Source organism: Apis dorsata, unplaced genomic scaffold, assembly GCF_000469605.1.
Source record: "Apis dorsata unplaced genomic scaffold, Apis dorsata 1.3 scaffold_56, whole genome shotgun sequence".
In the NCBI taxonomy this organism is placed as follows: Eukaryota; Metazoa; Arthropoda; class Insecta; order Hymenoptera; family Apidae; genus Apis; species Apis dorsata.
In genome coordinates, this window is record NW_006263356.1 from 673,867 (window position 1) to 675,918 (window position 2,052).

Sequence of the window (2,052 nt, forward strand, 5' to 3'; positions counted from 1 at the left end):
TAAAGCTTTTTAATATATCAGAATCAAATAAAATTGAGCATCCAATCATCAGATAAACAATTTTTGTCTAAAACATTTTTGTTAATATTATTTAAATATCATTCATATTTTTCGGAATGTTTATATGTTTCCAGATAAATGCTCTTTTAATAATAAAGAAATATTTTTTTATTGACAGGTTACAAGAAATTGAAAGATCTAGTAAAGAATTAGATTCACGAGCAGCAATTGATAGGGAAACGTTAGAAATTTTACAGTCAAATTTAGTAGCTGAAAAATTGAATACTCAACAACTATGTACAGTTTTAGAAAAGCTTGGTCTCAGTGATAATATGTTATTATCTCTTCCATTAGATAACATTATTAAAAAGTAATGAAATTTTAAATTTTAATTAAAATTCTTAAATTGTTAAAAATTTTAAATCTTAAATTAATGATTAATATTTAATAATTACAGAATTGCACAAATTCCGGAGGTCATTGATTATATATTGAAATCAAATAATTCCTGTTCTAGTGAAAAATCAGTACCTGAGTCTATAAATTCCGAGAACAGTGTAACTAGCAGTATTCATAATACATTAGAAGCAACAGTAGAATCACTTAAAGTATGTGGAAATAATAAAAAAGAAAGAAAAATACTATATTAAAAAATATGTATCATTATGAAACATAATTTATAATATAATTTTCTTATTTTAGAAAGAACAAGAACATTTAAATATGAAATTAGTTACTGCACAAACAGCATCAGAAAGCTTTTTATCTGAAAATGCGAAACTTCAAGTACAGATCACAACATTACAATCTCAAAATAATTCTTTAACAGCACAACATACAGCATTGCAACTGGCAAATTCGCAACTTGTTGCTGAAAAAGAAGAGGTAAATATATTTTACTTTTATTAAACTTTACTTATATAATATTTAATGTTTACTACAATTACTTTTATGCGCGCGCGTGTGTGTGTGTGTGTGTGTATCATATCTATTTATATATATAATTAATACTTATATATATATATATCTGTAGATATTAAAAGTATAAAAAAGTTAAATAATTTTATATTGATATTATGTAAATTTTGATTTTTAAATTTTTATTATTAAATGTTTTAATTTAGTTATTAAAAGAACGAAGCGCACAACAACAAGCACATACACAACTTCTTCATGACCAAGTTACTTTGCAATCATTGCATGAACAATTAAATAATGAATATGAAAATTTATTCCACGAACACGATGCTTTGAAATCAAATTTACGAGATGTAAAAAATGAAATTAGAATGTTACGCGAATCTTACGAAGGGTTAAAAGGAAGAAATAAGATATTGCAAACTGAAAAAGAATCATTGGTCAGTGATGCGAAAAGTTTAAATAATTTAAGAGGAGAACATTCAAAACTTAAGGTATTAAATAAATGTAAAAAGATAAATAAATCATGAATATTTGAAGTTTAATTTCTTTAATTATTTTAGGATGATTTTAGAAATTTGTATACTGCTACAGAAAAATTGAAAATGGAATACAGAAATTTGCAGGAAGATTATCGGAAAAATAAGATTGAAACAAATCGATTAAGTCTAAAATTAACAGAAATGCAAGGTGAACTTAGCACCAGAGATGAAAGATGTTCGAATTTAGAATTTCAAATCAATACATTAAATCAACGATGTGAGGTACAAATTAATATTGAATTATATAATATTATATTTAACATATTTATTATTATCTTATATTATATTTTATTTATTAGATGCTATTACATATGAATTCCGGCTTAGATAATGATAGGCGATCATTAATGGATCATATTAGTTTATTGTTTAGTCAATATCACGAACTCTTAACTCATTCACTTGAAGATAAAGAACATTACCATATGGAAGAGAAAATGTACACGTTAGTATTTTAAAAAACTAAAATTCAACATTATTAAATTTGATAAATATAGTAATAATTATTTTTGAGTTTTTTAAAAATATTATTTATATATATAATTTACTAATAATAATATTATTTAATATATATTTATAGATATAATATATA

At 23.0% G+C, this 2,052-nt stretch overlaps 1 protein-coding gene across 1 annotated transcript in view; it reads left to right on the plus strand.

Annotated features, from left to right (window-relative positions):
• The window catches only part of LOC102678834 (girdin), a 7,424-nt gene that overhangs the window by 4,360 nt on the left and 1,012 nt on the right, over positions 1–2,052 (plus strand). The window contains exons 13-18 of the mRNA XM_006609413.2: positions 179–370; positions 458–608; positions 703–885; positions 1,125–1,412; positions 1,482–1,682; positions 1,760–1,915. Coding sequence (XP_006609476.2) covers positions 179–370; positions 458–608; positions 703–885; positions 1,125–1,412; positions 1,482–1,682; positions 1,760–1,915 — 1,171 coding nt within the window. The remainder of the gene's footprint in view (positions 1–178; positions 371–457; positions 609–702; positions 886–1,124; positions 1,413–1,481; positions 1,683–1,759; positions 1,916–2,052) is intronic.